Here is a 13,533-nt window from a genome sequence, read left to right as displayed (position 1 = left end):
TCGGTGGGGGGATCATTTGAAGGAATTTTATTTTACAAACTTAGGAGATTACCTAGGTCGGTCCCGGATGGGCCCCGGCCCTCCGGAACCTATTCCCTTAGGTCCGTCGGCTTACATAGCGTCCAGCTGGTTTCGGCCCTCGGACAGTTATCTTGGAGATGATGCTGCCAGCATTAAAGTTCGGGACTTTGCTAGGGCCGAATTTTGGAGTCCGGGTAGGAGTAGTTTATTTGCTGCACCTTTTTGTAAGCAGTTTCTCACGGACTTCTAACACTTGCTTATTTTATTGGAACAGGTGCCTCCATGGACGCCATCTTGGAACGGCTTGCCGGGGTCCATACTCCGGTGGCTCCTCCGGCTTTCACCCCCTCTCCCCCGGCTCCTTCCTTGAAGGTTTCTTCCGGCGCTCCTCCCGAAACCATTGACTTAGTGGACGACGAGGAGGTGCTTCCGGGAGAAGGCCAGGGGAAAGGGTGGGACTTCTCGGAGGAAGCCGCCGAGGGTACTGGAGAGCCTCAAGCCCCTCCAGTGGTAGCAGAGGAGGACGAGGAGGAGCCTGAAGTGGCTCTGATTCGCAAGCGTAAGGGCAAGATGATTGCCCAGGACGAGCCGAAGAGGCCTCGGAGGGCCGACACTCCCGCTCATGGCCTAGACGGCGGGGTTTCTCCGATGGAGGAAAATCCTGCTCCTCCTCACATTGATCTTACCCCGATCCCGGGGGACGAGGTGAGGCAGGAGCTTCGCATAGCTAAACACAACTATGCTATGGATGAGTACTCCCGGGGGTATGCTGAGGTGGAGGCCCTTAGGAGGATTCTGCGAGCCGAGGTTGAGGCGAGTATCAGCCATCCGGACTATCATGATCCGTGGAACCTCAACCTGGACCCTCTAACGGACTGGTTCCGTCCCCTCCTAGGGCCCACTTTGGCTCCCTTTGCCGCGGAAATGACCGGTGAGTTCGCTTCTCAGCTTACACGCTGTGCGCCCAAACGGTTCGCCACTTGCGCTTCCCTGAACTCCATCTTCCAGGTCCAGGACCTCAGCCATTCCCTCACAGTGGTAAGTACTTTGCAATTTCTTGCGTTTCCTTTTTGTTGTTTGCCTTTTGTTTTCTTCCTTTGAGAAATTTTTTCTTATACCCCGTTATGGTTCAGCTTGCTGCTGAGGCTGGTCGCCTCTCCAGGAACATCATAAACCACGGCTTCGCTCTGTCCGACTTTGGGGACATGAACGACGTCCGGAAGGTCCTCCAGGACCTCACGGCGGAGAGGCAGATCTATCAAGAGGCTGCCGAGCGCCAGGAAGCAGCGGCCAAGGCCAAGGAAGAGAAAGCCAAGGCCAGGGAGGAGGAGGCCATCCGGAGGGAGGCTCAGGCGGAGGACATGATCCAGGCCGAGGCCCAGCGGAGAGGCAGGATGGAGGCCCATCATCAGGAGGAACTAAGGGCTCAAACCGAGGCTGCCGAGAAGGCCAGGCGGGATCTTCGGGAGGCCAGGGAGGCTTTGGATGAAATGGCCGCCCAGGTGAAGTCTCTAGAGGAGACTCACCAGTCGGATATCGAATCCAAGGCCGCTCTGGCTGCGGAGTTGAAGGAGCTTCGGGACTACAAAGATCAGTCTATCAGGAAGGCCAAGAGGGCCGAGCTCCTTTCTCCCGTCTCCGGTGCCCGGTGCCCGAAGCGCTTTGATGATGGTGTCTACATGGCTTGGGCCACCAATGATCAGAGTATCAAGCTTTCTTTTTATCCCAAACCCGAGGACATGATTGCCAAATTTCGGGAAAAGAAGAAGAGGCTTGATGCTGAGCTTGAGGCACGGATCGGACCTCGTCTTCCGCCGCGGGCTGACTGAGCTGCCATATTATTGACCCAGATTGTACCCGTTCTCTTTATAACTCTTTTTTTTTTCTTTGTACATACTTGCTGCTGCCTTAGAACAATTTACATACAGGCGGCAGCTTTTATTTGAAGGGGAGACAATTTAAGGCCTGTCCCCGGGCCATTTATATGTGTATGACCTACCCTTCGGGCTAGGATATATTTTTTTTTTATTTATATATATGTGCGATCTTTTTTCACACTTTATATATTTCAACCTGTCCTTTGGCTCAGGGTTTTCATACTTACGCTCTTTATTTTGCGCGTATATTTTTTTTGACCTGCCCTTTGGGTCAGGATATTTTACTTAGCTTGACCTGCCCTTTGGGTCAGGATATTTTACTTAGCTTGACCTGCCCTTTGGGTCAGGATATTTTACTTAGCTTGACCTGCCCTTTGGGTCAGGATTTTTTACTTAGCTTGCTTTTTGCTTGTCCGTGCGGTATACCCTAGTACCCCCCTGAGTGGCATAGAAACTTTGTTTTTAAGGCACTCAGTTTTATTTAATATAGAGGAGGCATACATTTGGACGGTACAAACCCTTTGAACAAAAGCTAAGTTTAATTCGCTACTGGTAATATTTTCTGAGGTGATCGGCATTCCAGGCTCTTGGGACAGTAGTTCCGTCCATTCTTTTCAGTTTGTAAGTGCCAGAACCGATTTCGTCCTCGATTTCATATGGTCCTTCCCAATTTGGTCCAAGTACCCCCACTCCGGGTTCTTGGGTGGCTGGGAAGACCCTTCTTAGGACCATATCCCCAATAGCGAATTTTCTGTTTTTAACCTTGGAGTTAAAATACTTGGTCACCTTCTTTTGATAAGCGGCCATCCGTATTTGGGACTCATCCCGGAGTTCTTCGACTTGATCCAGAGCTTCTTGGAGCAGGGCCTGATTAGTGGCCGGATCGTAGGTCGTTCTCCTGTGGGATGGGAATAATGTTTCCACCGGGACCATTGCTTCACAACCGTATGCCATTGAGAACGGCGAGTGACCGGTTGTGGTTCTGGGGGTCGTCCGGTAGGCCCACAATACCCTTGGCAATTCTTCAGGCCAGTTATTTTTACAAGCCAGCAGCTTCTTTTTCAAGGTGACCTTTAGGATTTTATTGACTGCCTCCGCCTGGCCGTTTGTTTGAGGCCGGGCTACCGCGGAGAAGCTTTTCACTACTCCGTGTTGGTTGCAGAAGTCAGTAAATTCCTCGCAATCAAATTGCTTTCCATTGTCCGAGACTATTTTGTGAGGTAAGCCGTATCGACACACTATGTTTTTGATAACAAAGTCCAACGCCTTCTTAGCGGTTATTGTCTTCATAGGCTCAGCCTCTGTCCACTTGGTGAAGTAGTCCACTGCTACTATTGCATACTTTACTCCTCCTTTTCCCGTAGGTAGAGACCCGATGAGATCTATGCCCCAGACCGCGAAGGGCCAGGGGCTTGTCATCAGCGTGATCTCATTTGGAGGAGCTCTCGGTATGTTCGCGTACCTTTGGCACGAGTCACACTTTTGGACATAGTCTATACAATCTTTTTTCATTGTTGGCCAGAAGTATCCCTGCCTCAATATTTTCTTTGAGAGGCTGGGTCCTCCCGTATGATCTCCACAGAACCCTTCGTGGACCTCCAGCATGATTTGTCTGGCTTCAGGGTCCGATACACACCTTAAATAAGGCATGCTGAGTCCTCTCCGGTAGAGAATTTGATCCATCATTACATAACGATGAGCTTGATACTGAATCTTTCGAGACAGTGCCCTCTCTTGGGGCAACTCACCTGTGGTTATGTATTTTATGATGGGGACCATCCAGCTGGGTTCTTGCCCAACCGTTTGTGTGGTCTCTTTTATTTTGATGCTTGGCTCTGCCAAGCGTTCCACTGGTACTACCCCCAGCTCTTCGATCTCACTGTCCGAGGCTAACTTAGCCAGACAGTCCGCGTGAGCGTTCTTTTCTCGGGGGATTCTTTCTATTTTATAGTCTGTGAACTCGTGGAGCAGTTCTCGGACTATTGTTACGTACGCGGCCATCCTTTCGCCGCGGGTTTGGTATTCTCCGGATACTTGGTTTACGACCAGCTGGGAATCGCTGTAGACTTCCACCCTCTTGGCTCCTACAGCTTTAGCCAATTTTAGCCCTGCTATTAGGGCCTCATATTCGGCTTCATTGTTCGAAGCTGTGAAGTTGAATCGGAGTGCTGCCTGGAGCCGCAACCCGGTAGGCGATATCATGGCCACTCCGGCTCCTGAACCGTTTTCATTTGAAGCTCCATCCACAAATACTCTCCAAGTGGGGATGGGTGGCTCCGGAGTATTGGCTGTTGCCTCGGCTTCATTACATTCGGTGATGAAGTCCGCCAAGGCTTGGCCTTTTACGGAAATCCGGGGCACGTAATGCAAGTCGAACTGACTCAGTTCCATTGCCCATTTGAGGAGTCTTCCGGAGGCTTCAGGTTTCTGGAGAACTTGCCGGAGTGGATGATTGGTCAAAATTCTGATCGGATGGGCTTGGAAGTATGGTCTCAACTTCCGTGATGCCATCAGGAGGCAGAATACTAGCTTTTCAATGACCGGATACCTTGTCTCGGCCCCTATCATGCGTTTACTAACATAGTACACGGGGTGCTGAATCTTTTCTTCCTCCCGGACCAATGCAGCACTGACCGCATGCTCAGAGACGGCCAAGTAAAGGAACAAGTCTTCTCCAAGGACGGGCTTTGATAGGATAGGAGGTTTGGCCATATGGTCTTTTAACCTTTTGAATGCCTCCTCGCATTCATCCGTCCATTCGAACTTTTGGCATTTCTTCAGTATGTTGAAGAAGGGTATGCACTTGTCCGTGGATCGTGAGATAAAACGGCTCAGTGCGGCTACCTTTCCGGTCAAACTTTGCACGTCCTTATGTTTTTTGGGGGATGGCATGTCCAGGAGAGCTTGGATTTTCTCCGGGTTCGCCTCGATCCCCCTTTGGCTGACTATGAAGCCCAGGAATTTTCCCGACTTGACCCCGAAGGTACATTTTTTCGGATTGAGCTTCATGCCGTATCTCCGGACGACTTCGAAACATTCTTCTAAGTCGTTTGCATGGCTATTGCATGCTTTGGATTTGACGAGCATGTCGTCTACATACACTTCCATGTTTCGTCCCAGGAGGCTTTTAAACATCCGGTTAACCATTCTTTGATAGGTTGCCCCGGCGTTTTTCAGTCCGAAAGGCATGACTAGGTAACAGTATACCCCCTTATCGGTCCTGAAGCTAGTGCACTCCTGGTCTGCCGTATGCATTTTCATTTGATTGTACCCAGCATAGGCATCCATGAAAGATAGCAGTTTAAATCCGGAGGTGGCGTCCACCATCTGGTCGATCCTGGGCAGCGGAAAGCAGTCCTTTGGGCAAGCTTTGTTTAGATCTGTGAAATCTATGCAAACCCGCCAAGTCCCGTTTGGCTTGGGCACCAGGACCGGATTGGCCAGCCATTCCGGATAGTATACGTCGCGGATCATGCTATTGGACAAAAGTTTATCCACCTCTTTCTCTAAGGCCTCGGCTTTCACCGAGTCGAGCGGGCGTCTCTTTTGCTGTATAGGAGGCATGTCCGGGTTGACGTTGAGGACATGGGTGATGACATGAGGGCTGATGCCGGTCATGTCCTCTTGGCGCCATGCAAAAATGTCAATGGCGCCCTTCAGTGTTTTTATTATTTTATCCTTTTCCTCCGGATCTAGGCCTCTCCCTATCCGGAGTACTTTGGTGGAGTCGTCGTCGCACACTGGTATCTCTTCGACGTCCTCCATTGGTTCTACGACCCGTTCGGATCCTATACGAGGATCCAACTCGTCTTCTTCAGTCTTCTCTACTTTAGGGGGCCCCCGGACCATGAGCACTGGCAAGTGGGTGGCAACGTTGTAACATTGCCTGGCCTCTCCTTGATTTCCCCTCACCGTTCCGACTCCGGCTTCCTGGGTAGGAAATTTTAGGCATAGGTGTCGGATAGAAGTTATTGCACCAAAGTCGACGAGGGCCGGTCGGCCTAAGATTGCGTTGTAGGCTGTTGGACAGTCTACTACCACGAAGGTGCAATACTTGAACGTGCTCTGGGGAGTATCCGGGCACAGGGTAACTGGGAGCCTGACTTTTCCCATCGGGATTAGAGTTGTCCCGTTAAACCCTGTGAGCTGCGATCCGCTAGGAGAGAGGTCCCGGTCGGTCAACCCTATCGCAGTGAAGGCCTCTTTGAAGAGCAAGTTCACGGAACTTCCATTATCAATCAGGACCCTAGCCACTACTTTATTTGCAATGGGGGTCTCTATGACCAGCGGGTCGTGATGAGGAAAACGCACCGTCTTGGCGTCTTCTTCCGTGAACGTTATGGGCTGGTCCATTAGCCGAGGCCTTTGAGCTGGGAGTTGAGTGACCTCCCACACCTCGCTGTGCCTTGCGGCCTCGGCATATCTCTTCCGCTCCTTTCGAGTGTTTCCTCCGATATGGGGACCTCCGGAGATCATGGCTACCCGTCCATTAGGCCGGGGCGGTAGTCCGGGTATATGCTGGGCGTCACCTGCGGGAGCAGCTGGAGGCAATGCTCCTGCTGTACCCCCTGGTGTTCCCGAAGGCATGCCCCCTGCCACCTGCCCCGGGTTAAGGTGGGGTAACCTATTCTTGATCCACTCATAGAGGTGGCCCAAACGGATCAGATTCTCAATCTCATCTTTGAGATTTTTACACTCGTTGGTGCTGTGGCCAATGTCGTTGTGATATTCGCACCTTTTACTCGGATCTCTCCGGGAGCTGTCCCTGTACAATGGCTGGGGTCTCCGGTAATGCGTATTCTGCCTTGTGGCAAAATAAACACGTTCCTGAGAGTCCGTGAGCTCTGTGTACTGGGTGTATTGGGGTGTGTACCCCTTCTTTTGGCGCTTCTCTCCCGTTCGGGTGCTGCCCTTGGAAGACCTCTTGCTTCTAGACCCTTGGGTAGGGCCTGTTAAGCTAGCGGTTGGGGCAGCCTGTGAAGGAGCCCGTCCATTCACCCCGGACGGATTGCCGTAATGGGAAGATGCCGGGGGCAGAGCTTGGCCTTGGCTGTATCCGGGAGTAGCAGAAAACTGTATGCCACTAATCGGAGGGGTCGCGGTCGGGACAGTACCCGAGGGCGATACTCCTGGCATGTATCCTGCTATCCCGGTGGGATAATAGCCTCCGTAAGCCACGATCTGGGCTTCTTCGAGGTTAATATATTTTTGGACTCGCTTCTGGAAGTCCTGAAGGCTAGCAGCGCCTTCTTGCTGTAATTCGTTCCAGAAGGGAGTCCATGAGCGGATTCCTGCTTGGAGAAGCGCAAGCTGTTGTCCGTCGTCGACCTTCTTGGTCTTCGAGGCTTCCTCTCGGAACCTCTTGATGTAATTCTTCAAGGTCTCGGTGGGTAGTTGCTTGATGTTGGTCAAGGCACTAACCTCCAAATTGACCTTCCTGGCGGCGACAAATTGTCTCCGGAAGTTGGTTTGGAGTTTGTTCCAACATCCCACCGATCCTGGTTCCAGTTTCTTGAACCATTCCTCTGCCGAACCGCTCAGAGTGAGGGGGAAGCATAGGCATTTGGCGTCATTGCTGACCCGCATGACTGTCATGACTCGGTTGAATCGTGACAAGTGATCACTGGGGTCGGAGTTCCCAGTATATGCCGCCATTTCGGGCATCTTGAAGTTTTTAGGGAGCTCCGCCTCCAGGATATGCTTGGCACAAGGCTCCCGGTCCTCACTGTCCGAGTCGGAGTCGTCTCCCTTCTGCCTCCGGGAGACTCGGGCAATATCTTTTCGAAGTATGGCAAGCTCTGCCATAATCCCTTCGTTTACAGTACCCGAGGAGACTACGGGTCTGTATCTTCTTTGGTCAAGATGATCCCGGAGGTCACCTTGATTCCCATTGATTTGATTTCTCAGATCAATGGGTGGACATCTCTGTCCTCCTCTTCCTCTACCCCCCGGTTCCTGGTGCACGGAAACGCTTTTCCGGTCCCCTCGATCCTGAGGGCCAAGACTCCCTCTTTGGGGCTTGCCCCTCTGCGGACCTTTCCCTTTAGGGAAATCTGAGCGGACCTTTCGCGGATCCTGCGCCTTTTTCTTTCGACCAGGGGCAGAAGTAGGGTTTTTTGCTTGGTTTTCCTCAGCAGGGTGCCTTATAGGGCTAGGTTCCCTAGGCCTTTGCTGCTGGGAATTAGGCGAAGACGTAGCTGGCTCCCCGTCGAGTCCAGCGGCCATTGCCTTGGGATGCACGTGAATGCCAGCTGCCTCCATGGCTTTCTGCATGGCTAGCATCACCTCATGCATCTTTTGATTTTGCACTTTCTGAGCTTCGATCTCAGCTTCGTGATCGATCGCTTTTTGTCTGAGGAGCACCAGCTCTTGGTAGCTTCCATCATCGTAAGCGTACTCGTCGAGATGCTCCTCGTGGTTTTCATCTGGAACTTCTTCCTCGGACTCCTCTGCTGCCCTTGAGGCTACATCCTCTTCATTGGGATCTTGAGCGTCTTCTAGAGGGCGAGGGTGACGTGTAGCTCTTGTCTCCACCATTATCGTGAAGTTAAATGCTTGTTGTGAAGCAGCTTTCCTCAGCTCTCAATGAAAGCACCAAAATGTTGACCGAGGTTTTCGGCAACTAGTAAAATATGATTATAATAATGAGCTGTAAGAAAGCGAGATGAAGACTTTTTACGTGGTTGGGGCGTTAATGAGCCTTAGTCCACGAGCCACTGCTATTAATGGATATCTTTAATACAGATTCTACACTTGGGAGAATGTTTCTCTCTTTAATACAAAGAATGTTCTTGGTGAGTTTTTTCTCTTCTTGCTCTTGAGCAACCAAGATTCTCCGACCCCATTAAATGAGCTTTGAGGGGGTATTTATAGTGTTTTGGTGGGGTAATCCCTAGAATTGTTCTTACACATGTGTCTGTAAGTATCCATAAAGTTGGGCATTTCCGATGAATATACCATGGGTGATGCATGGTCAAATCCCTAGGTGCTGTAGGGTTTTTATGGAGAATGTCATTTTTGTCTTATGATTGACGTGACTCTTCGCAGAGTAGCCGTCACTAGACTTAAATGATCATTACTGTAGCGCTGCTGTTTGGGGGTTGTCTTTGTCGGACTTTATTGCGTGTTACAGTCCCAACACGCTTCCTCCCATGCAGCATTAAATGCGACTTGATTTCTCGGGAGAGACCTGACACATCCCGGAGTGCCTTCAAGCTATGCTCGCTTCCGGGAGTACCTTGTACTCCGGGTATATCCTCCGGGACCCATGCGAATAACGCTTCCTGGTGTCATAAAAAGACTTAGCAGTTCTTCCCAAGTAATTTGGTCCACGTGTCCCCTCTTGACTGGTCCACGTATATTGGGCGATTTTAGGAGCAACAGTTACCGAATTCTTAAACAAAAACCACTAGAACTTAAATAAAACAAATATTTACGTGGCTCGTCACGTAACTTTCACCTAGTATATATATATATTGATTGATTATCTTTCTTAATTTCTATTTTTTATAATAATTGAAAAAATGTTATAGACTAGTATATTTTAAGGGATTATTTCACAAAAACATAAAAATAATAAAAAAATTACAAAAATACAGTTTTACGAAATTTTAAATATTTTTACGATTTTTTTTTATTTACAGAAAATACGGTATTTTTATGTTGTAATCTTGTTAATTTGTTGTTGATTTTTTGTTATTTGTATGTTATTTTTTGTTGTTATTTTGATGTTATTTTCATGTTACTTTTATGTAGTTTTCTTGTTGATTTTATGTTGTTTTCGTGTTATTTTTTGGAAAACCGTAAAAATATAAAAAAAAAATATTTTTTGAACATAAAAATATAATTATTTTACAAAACATTATTCCCTATTATTCAAATAAGGCTAATTAGATTTTTGCCCCCTTAACTTTAACATGTACCAAATCATGTCCCTGAACTTTTAAAGTCGTTAAAAATACTCTTGAATTATTAAGATTATTGGATTTAAATGTTTTTGTCTAATTTTATTCAATTTTACTATTTTAATTGTTTATGTACTAAACTATGCTGCCTCGACTTTGATATCTACCAAATTATGCCCTTCGAAAACTTTGATATGTACTAAATGAAATAAGATTTGTTAATACTATCAAAATTCAGGAACAAAAATACTAATTTACCTTCAACTAATGCAGTCGTAGTTTTCTGTGTTACTCAACCCTAGTATGACGTTATATTCCTACACTTCTTAAACGCCATAGACACGATTTTGGGTTAATTACTTCTCTTTTGTAAACTTAAACCATATACTTTGGTCGAAGGCAGTCAACAAATTCCCGCTCTGATACTTTCGGATAGTGCATATCCAAATCCAACCCCCCTGACTCACCGCCACTACTATCGCTGCCGTGTCTCTGCGATTCCTTCATTGTTATTCTACCCAGATTTGTATTTCAGCCTTGCAAAATCTCCGGTTTGCCGCCCTAGGCGGTCTGATTTAGCAGACCCAATTCGCAACCATGACTGAGGTATCTCCTGCGATCCACTTTCTATTACTTACTTCTCTGGTTTCATACGAGCTGTTTATATAGATGTAGCCAAATTTATTGTTGAATTGGGTTTGTTACCGATGTAGTAAATTGACCTATATTTGAGTGAAAATTTTGTTCTTTATGTTGAATTCGATTAATTTTTTTTTGTTTCAAATTTGTTAATTCATTAGAAGAAAAATTCAACCTTGTTTACTGATTGTGTTGATCATAATGCAATCTCTACACCTTATATTTGCCGAGAGAAATAGATGAGGAATATCTTTGTTTTGTATTACTGCCGACAATAGTTATTCTTTTTCAATTCAAAGGCATCCAAATTTTGTTTATTTATATTTCTCTTTAAGTTCATTTCACCCATAGTAGCCCCTTTAGTAGAGTTAAATCTTTGCCAATTGCTTTCCTTAATTATTGGTTTTTTCCCCATTTTGCAGTATTGGGTTAGCCAGGGTAACAAATGGTGCGACTTCTGCAAAATATACATATCCAATAACCCGAGCAGCATTAGAAACCATGAACTTGGTCAGCGTCACAAAGATAATGTTTCCAAGAAGATTGCAGATACGCGGAAAGACAAGGCTGCTAAGGAGAAGGAAGAAAAGGAAGCAGCCCGGCTCCTGGAGCAAATAGAAACAGTGAGTATCAATAGATAAATGGCTTTGTTATAGTTGATGCAATGCTTGCATTGTATCAATTCTGACAAATTTGGTTACTGTTTTATCAATTGTGACTAAGACTGCTTCTAGTCTGGAAGTATATTTGCTGATAAGAACTTAATTTCTTCATATGCTGGTAGACAAAATCTTGTTATAGTACACTCGAGTAAATCTGGCCTTTTCCATCAATTATTACATATTTTAAAGGAAGTTGACAATTTAACTAAGAAATGAGAATGTGGTTTAGATAGTTCTATGTTGTTGTAATCACTTGGTACAAAACAATTTAGCTAGTGTGGGGACGAAAGTAACATTTGTAGTTCTTTGTAGTTTATTAATGTGTTCTGTTCATTTTGTATGCTGGTGGATGAAATTATGCATCCATAATAAGCATACACTATATTTTTAAATAGCATATATTTATATACATGTTTCATTCCTCAAACCTCTCTCGTTGTAGGAAACTTCAGAAAAAACTTCTGGCCTTTTTTATAGTTTATGTATGTAATAGGGATAGGGCACAGTTGACGATTTATTGAGGAATCAGAATGCATTTAGAGCTTGTTTTGTGTATAAGATGAACCGAACGAATTTGAAATTCCAGGCAAGTAACTATGATCAGCTCAGTAGTGAGGACTACTTAAGAACTACTTGCAGGAGAAATTGTGAGAGTGATTTCAAGTCAACACAGACACATTCGAAAAGAAATTTGACAATTAGCAGGAAATTATTAAAATGTATTATAGACAGACAGTTGTCAATGTGAGTTAATTTGAATAAGGAATATGGAAATGCGCCTTCATCATGGAGGTTGAGATCATAAAAAAATGATAAAATCAGATTTAGCATAATATTGCCTAATGTATTCTAAATTTAAATGCTGATTACCTTAATCTTAAATGTCTGCAGAAAGCTAAGCGCAGCTATCAGAAGGACGTGGCAAACTTTAAGGAGGCTAGAGATTCTCATGAATTAGATGTAGATGATCAAGAGAGTAAGTTTGCAATCTGCATATATTTATTGGGAAAAAAGAACAGTAGATTTACAATGCCCTTTCGATTCAAACAAGCATGGTTTTATTTTGATCTGGAACTGTTTAAACTGAAACAGCTATGAATGATAACAGAATGGGAGTATGACAGCACTTCAGGGTATTACTACAATCAAACAAATGGTTTTCATTACGATCCAAATTCAGGCTTCTACTATTCTGATAGTATAGGTACATAACTACGGTTGTTAAACTTTATTTCTAACACATGATATGTAATACTTTCCTTAAAAGGTCTCATATATATGTTTTGATTATCAATTTTGCATAAATGTTACAGGGAAGTGGGTGTCACAAGAAGAGGCGCATGCGACACCTCAGTTTGCCTCAAGTTCTGGATATAAAGAATCAATTTTTAAAAAGCCAGCTTCAGCTTCATCGTCAGGCATAGCTAAAGGAAATACAAACGCTGCTAAAGGTGAAGAAGGGCCTCCACCTGGGCGAGTTGTTTCAGCTTCTTTAAACCCCATGAGATCTGTTAAAGGTGCTCCGTCATCTCTTACTGTTGGCAAAAGAAAGAGGCAAGATGGGAGGCCGAAGGTGGTATCGAAAGAAGAAACAGCTGCACTCAAAGCAAGGGAGGCTGCAAAGAAGAGAGTGGAAGAGAGAGAGAAGTCATTGCTTGGCCTTTACAGACATTAGTTTGACTGCCTGAGGAAGCTCCCACCGTTGGCATCAGAATTCTTTCCTTTTATAATTTTTTAACTGAATATTTGTTTTGTAACATTCCAGTGCATAGTTTGGGTTACTCTGTATAATAGCTCTTTTATTATTGTAGCAGAGAAAAGCTCTTTCATTATCAAATCTTCTTACAGTTGCCTGCGTTTGATGATAAACATGGAAGGTTTATGGGCCTGCTCAGCTGCTCTTGTACTATTTCGTTGATTCTGTTTTGTTACTCATTAAAGGTAATTTACTATGGATCTGGGTCCAAAGTAACAACGCTTTTAACTGTTGGTTTTACTATTTTTACTAATGAACTTACACAAATAGCAGAGGTTTTGATTTTTTTTTCTTTCTAAAATGTGGTAATTTTTAGGGTTTGAGTACTCTAATGAGCACATTTTTTGTGTGCCCTTATTCTTGGGGTTATCACTAGGCCCTCTCTTTTCTTGGACTAGTGGGGTAGCTAATCGCCATAGTCATCGAGAGTTTTTTTGCTAGCATTGATGCGAGGAGACGCTTGAGGTATGTGGTGTTTTCTTTAGAATGTTTTGCATGATTGTCTCACTAAAACTTGTCATACCATATATGATAGCAAAATTTTAAGTTACATCATATTCAAATTACATAATCATGTAAGATATTTCAAATCTCTTCCTTGATTGAAATTAAAGGACTTAAAAATAACATACTTCTTATTTCGTTTCCGACAATGGTCATCACAGTCTCATTTG

General features: G+C 45.5%; 2 protein-coding genes across 2 annotated transcripts; both read left to right on the top strand.

Annotated features, from left to right (window-relative positions):
• The first annotated feature begins 441 nt into the window (after positions 1–441).
• Positions 442–1,918, top strand: LOC133033207 (uncharacterized). The gene is made up of 2 exons (XM_061107864.1): positions 442–1,059; positions 1,155–1,918. Exons 1-2 carry the CDS (start codon positions 592–594, stop codon positions 1,848–1,850), a joined length of 1,164 nt encoding a protein of 387 aa, XP_060963847.1. The 5' UTR covers positions 442–591; the 3' UTR covers positions 1,851–1,918.
• An 8,172-nt stretch (positions 1,919–10,090) lies between these two features.
• LOC115703251 (zinc finger protein ZOP1) lies at positions 10,091–13,126 on the top strand. The gene is made up of 5 exons (XM_030630770.2): positions 10,091–10,408; positions 10,864–11,064; positions 11,995–12,079; positions 12,212–12,307; positions 12,417–13,126. The coding sequence occupies exons 1-5, from the start codon at positions 10,400–10,402 to the stop codon at positions 12,776–12,778; spliced, it is 753 nt and encodes a 250-aa protein (XP_030486630.1). The 5' UTR covers positions 10,091–10,399; the 3' UTR covers positions 12,779–13,126.
• The last annotated feature ends 407 nt before the right edge of the window (positions 13,127–13,533 follow it).

This window comes from Cannabis sativa, unplaced genomic scaffold (assembly GCF_029168945.1).
Source record: "Cannabis sativa cultivar Pink pepper isolate KNU-18-1 unplaced genomic scaffold, ASM2916894v1 Contig3, whole genome shotgun sequence".
Taxonomy (NCBI): Eukaryota; Viridiplantae; Streptophyta; class Magnoliopsida; order Rosales; family Cannabaceae; genus Cannabis; species Cannabis sativa.
This window is presented reverse-complemented; position numbering and strand designations above follow the sequence as displayed.